Source organism: Lagopus leucura, unplaced genomic scaffold (genome assembly GCF_019238085.1).
Source record: "Lagopus leucura isolate 7727_CA_CO unplaced genomic scaffold, USGS_WTPT01 35158-0_obj-0_obj, whole genome shotgun sequence".
In the NCBI taxonomy this organism is placed as follows: domain Eukaryota; kingdom Metazoa; phylum Chordata; class Aves; order Galliformes; family Phasianidae; genus Lagopus; species Lagopus leucura.
This window is the reverse complement of record NW_024965442.1, coordinates 1-3,622: the sequence shown is the minus strand read 5'-3', so window position 1 is coordinate 3,622 and position 3,622 is coordinate 1. Positions and strand designations below refer to the sequence as shown.

General features: G+C 50.5%; 1 protein-coding gene across 1 annotated transcript; it reads left to right on the top strand.

Moving 5' to 3' along the window:
- Positions 1-1,092: 1,092 nt before the first annotated feature.
- LOC122192114 (ubiquitin carboxyl-terminal hydrolase 48-like) lies at positions 1,093-3,616 on the top strand (the record flags this gene model as incomplete). Its single annotated transcript, XM_042892578.1, has 3 exons — positions 1,093-1,268; positions 1,403-1,533; positions 2,833-3,616. Coding segments are annotated over 3 exons (441 nt in total), but the record flags the coding sequence as incomplete, so codon positions are not given.
- Between the last annotated feature and the right edge of the window lie 6 nt (positions 3,617-3,622).

The window sequence follows — 3,622 nt, the reverse complement described above, 5'->3', positions numbered from 1 at the left end:
TTACCATAACTTTATTTCTGTGCTGCCATTTCCGAGTGCTTCATGTTGTTGTTGTTGTTTTTTTTTTTTTTTTTTTTTAATCGATTATATTAGCGTCCAAATAAGTACAGTTAGTCTGATTGCAGGGCTGGTTTCAGGCCTGAATCCTGCTCTGCCCTGGGAGAGCTGTGCACAGAGGAATTCCTGAGAAAGCAACAAAGTGAATTCTCTGAAATAGCATAACTTGCATGTGTCACCCCCCAGACTCTTCGAAATGTTTTTTAAAGCCTGATAAGAAAATCTCTGTCCCCTCACCCCCACCCACCCCAGCCAGTCCTGGGCTGCCTCACCCGCTGGGAGCGCACACCCGTCAGTGAACATGCTGGTGCTGCACACATCTGCCGTGCATGTGATTTGTGGGCAGGGCTGGCTCTGCAGTCCCTGGGCATCTCTGAACTGAGCTCCAGGCTTGGTTCCCTTTGTAAAGGAGCTCAATAGCTCTCACTGAGACCAAATTAGCTTAGCTCCTGTTAGGCACTTATAGGGAAGAAATGCAGCCAGCAGAACATACCATGATGCAGGCAGGCTTTCTGAAAACAGGGCAGCCGTTCTCAGTCAGCTGGAAAATCACCTGCATTTTCTTCATTGAGAATGACGGAGAGGAAAGGATGTGAGTGTGACCCCTGCTCCCATCCCGAGGAGTAAGCCCATATGCAGGGCTGCTCCTGGTTCTGCGCAGTATCACAGGAGGTTTGGAGCTTTTCTGGGCTGTTAGCTGGTTGCTTGCAGGAGTTCCCTGAGCTGGGTGGCAGGGAGCCCTCTCATCCCACGATGGCACCTTGGAGGTGTCTGCACGGCACCTCTGTACCACAGAAGAGCAGTGACACAGCTTTGGGGTGCAAACCTCAGCCCCCCCTTCTGACTCCCACATCCATGTGTCAGTGCAAGCTCCCTCGCAGCTCTCTGCGTTCTGGTACCAACAAGCTGGTGGAACAGGCAGCACCTCAGCAAAGGAGTTGAACCACGGCAGTTCCCCTGCTTACATGCCGCCCCTCAGGTTGTGATGCAGGGTGACCGTGGTGTGCATGCCTTCCACGTGAGCTCTCAAACCAGCTAGATGCTCAGCTGCCTGTGCTGCAGTATAACACAGTGTTTTTTTTCTCCCCCATCCCAGTCAAAGCACTTTGCAAGGACTGTGTGGTAGAAAGGTGTCGAATCCTGCGTCTGAAAAACCAGCTAAATGAAGACTACAAAACCGTCACCAACTTGCTGAAGATAACAGTCAAGGGGTACGTGAGTCCTGGTGCTTCTGACGTCGCCAAAGATGTTTTTAGCTGTGCTAATCAATGCCCAAGTAGTTTTTTCTCGAGCTTTTTCCATTTGGGCTGTGACTGGCATTGCTGACGCTGCTGTCTCCCCGCAGGAGCGATGGGTTTTGGGTTGGAAAGGCGTCCTTGCGGAGCTGGCGTCAGTTGGCTCTGGAGCAATTAAATGAGCAAGACGAAGGCGCAGAGCACAGCAATGGAAAGCTGAGTGGAAATGCACCAAACAAAGGTAGTTCTGCTGCCGTAGAGCTCCGCCAGCTCTGACTGATCCCCTGAACAAAAGACACGTCAGGTGTTCTGTGTGTTGTTTTACTTCCCTTTTATGAGCAGGGAGGGAAGGCACTTTGGGTGGCTTGATATCACACGGCCCTAATTTCAGGAGCTTTTTATTTGATAAGCTTCAAAACTGCTGGGTGATCTTCGTACCCAGAGAAGAAGATGAGGTAATGAGCAGCTTTACAGAGCTGTGTACGATTACCACCCCAGACACATGATCTTTTCATCTACTTTTATCTGAATGAGAGTGCGCAGGGGAGGAAGAAACATGAAAATTATCCTGGGGATGTTTACTGCGAAGGCCTACGGATGAAACAGCACAGCTGGTGGAGCAGCACTGGCAAAACACGGTTTAGAAAAAAAATATCATGAATTGGATTCTCTTCTATCCCTGTATCATATGTTTGTGATGACGTGGGGGGATTTTTATTTGCCTTCTGTTCTCTAAACCCTTAGAAATTGGGTTCCCTTTGAGCTTTTTTCCTTTCATAACGGAGGGCAAGGAGCTCATTTGAATGGAAGTAGAGACGATCAGCTAATTGCATTGATGTCAGGCTGGAAGGCTCCGAGAGCATCAGATACTGCAGTGATGCTATCTGCAGGCTGCTGCTGGGGCTGGTGGCCTCCACTGAGAAAAGGGCACTTCTCTCACCCGTGTCAGCAGCTGAGGGGCTGTCCCACGTCCTGTTCCGTGGGTCACCTTGATCTCAGAGCAGGCTGCACCTCCCAGAAGTCCACTGTAACTGCTCACAAGCCAGCTTGCTCCTTAGTCACACTGCTGCAAACAGTTACATTGCTGTTTTTTCTGTTGCTCCTATTTGATGGCCAATGCTTCTGTCTGCAGAGCAGTTCTAAACTCCAGTGTAGCAATGCCGTGCTGGATATCAGAGCATGGAGCAGAGCAGACCGGGCTGTGATGCTCCGCTCTCACCTAGAGGTTGGGGTTAGCTCTGAGCAGCAAATCCCTGCGGTGCTGCAGCTGGAACAAATGCACCCTTTGTCATCTCACAAAGGATGCTCTTGTGCTCCACGCACTTCAAAGCACTCCTAAGCACTCCTATGTGCCACGCAGCCTGGCCTGCAGGCACACAGGCCCATGTGTTGGAGATTAACAGAATAATGCTTCCCAGGTTTCCCCTGGGCTGAGAACTGCTGAAGGGAAACCAGGCTTCTTCCCCCAAACGTTTCCCCTTTCTTTCAGAGAAAAATGGCGCAATCTTCTTATTTTTATTTTATTTTATTTTTTAATTAGATGGAGCAAATAAGAAGAAGAGAGAGAAGAAAGAAGAGTTAAATTTTAATGAAGACATTGTTTGCCCACATGGTAAGTCTCTGCGGGGGATGGAGCTGAACACTTCTGTTGTTGCCCACTGCTCCAGATGTTAACTTCCTAGACCGGGACCAGCATGAGCAGTTACCACAGAAGCGCATTTTTATTCTCATGTTCACATTTCCTGACATTTAAAAACATGGAGCAAGTGGTGCAAAGGGCACGAGCACAGCCCGGCCCCTAGGGGGGAACGTGGGTGCTGCATGGGGCTGCAGCATTACTCTGAGAGCAGGGGGAGATGCTGGAGAAAGCAGGCAGCATCAGATCGTTCTCCCTGTGTCAGAAGCTAGCCCAGGAGCACTTACCCACAACTGCAGAAACTGCTGTTTCTGTTTGCAGCTGGGGCACCGGGGCGAATTGATTCCCCCACCTGCTGTGCTTCGGTGTCCACTTACATCAGGCTGTGACCTGGTGTTGGCTGTTTTGCTTGGTGCTTTGCTTGGTTGGCCAAGCAAAGTGTTTGGGCCTCACTTCGTGCCCAACCTGCCTGCGTTCTGCTGGAGGCTGCTGTTGGCAGGCGTCCATCAATGAGCAGCACACCTCCTGTTGTTAGGGCTCATCAAGGCTGTAGGTTAATGGCGTTTGAACACCTTGTCACGGTGCTACCCGCTTTTCAGAGAGCGTAGTTCCCAGTGCAGCAAAGTTGCTGCTGGCAAACAGGAGCACTTAATGCAGGCATGCAGCATGGAAGCAGGCTGCTAGGGCTGTGGCA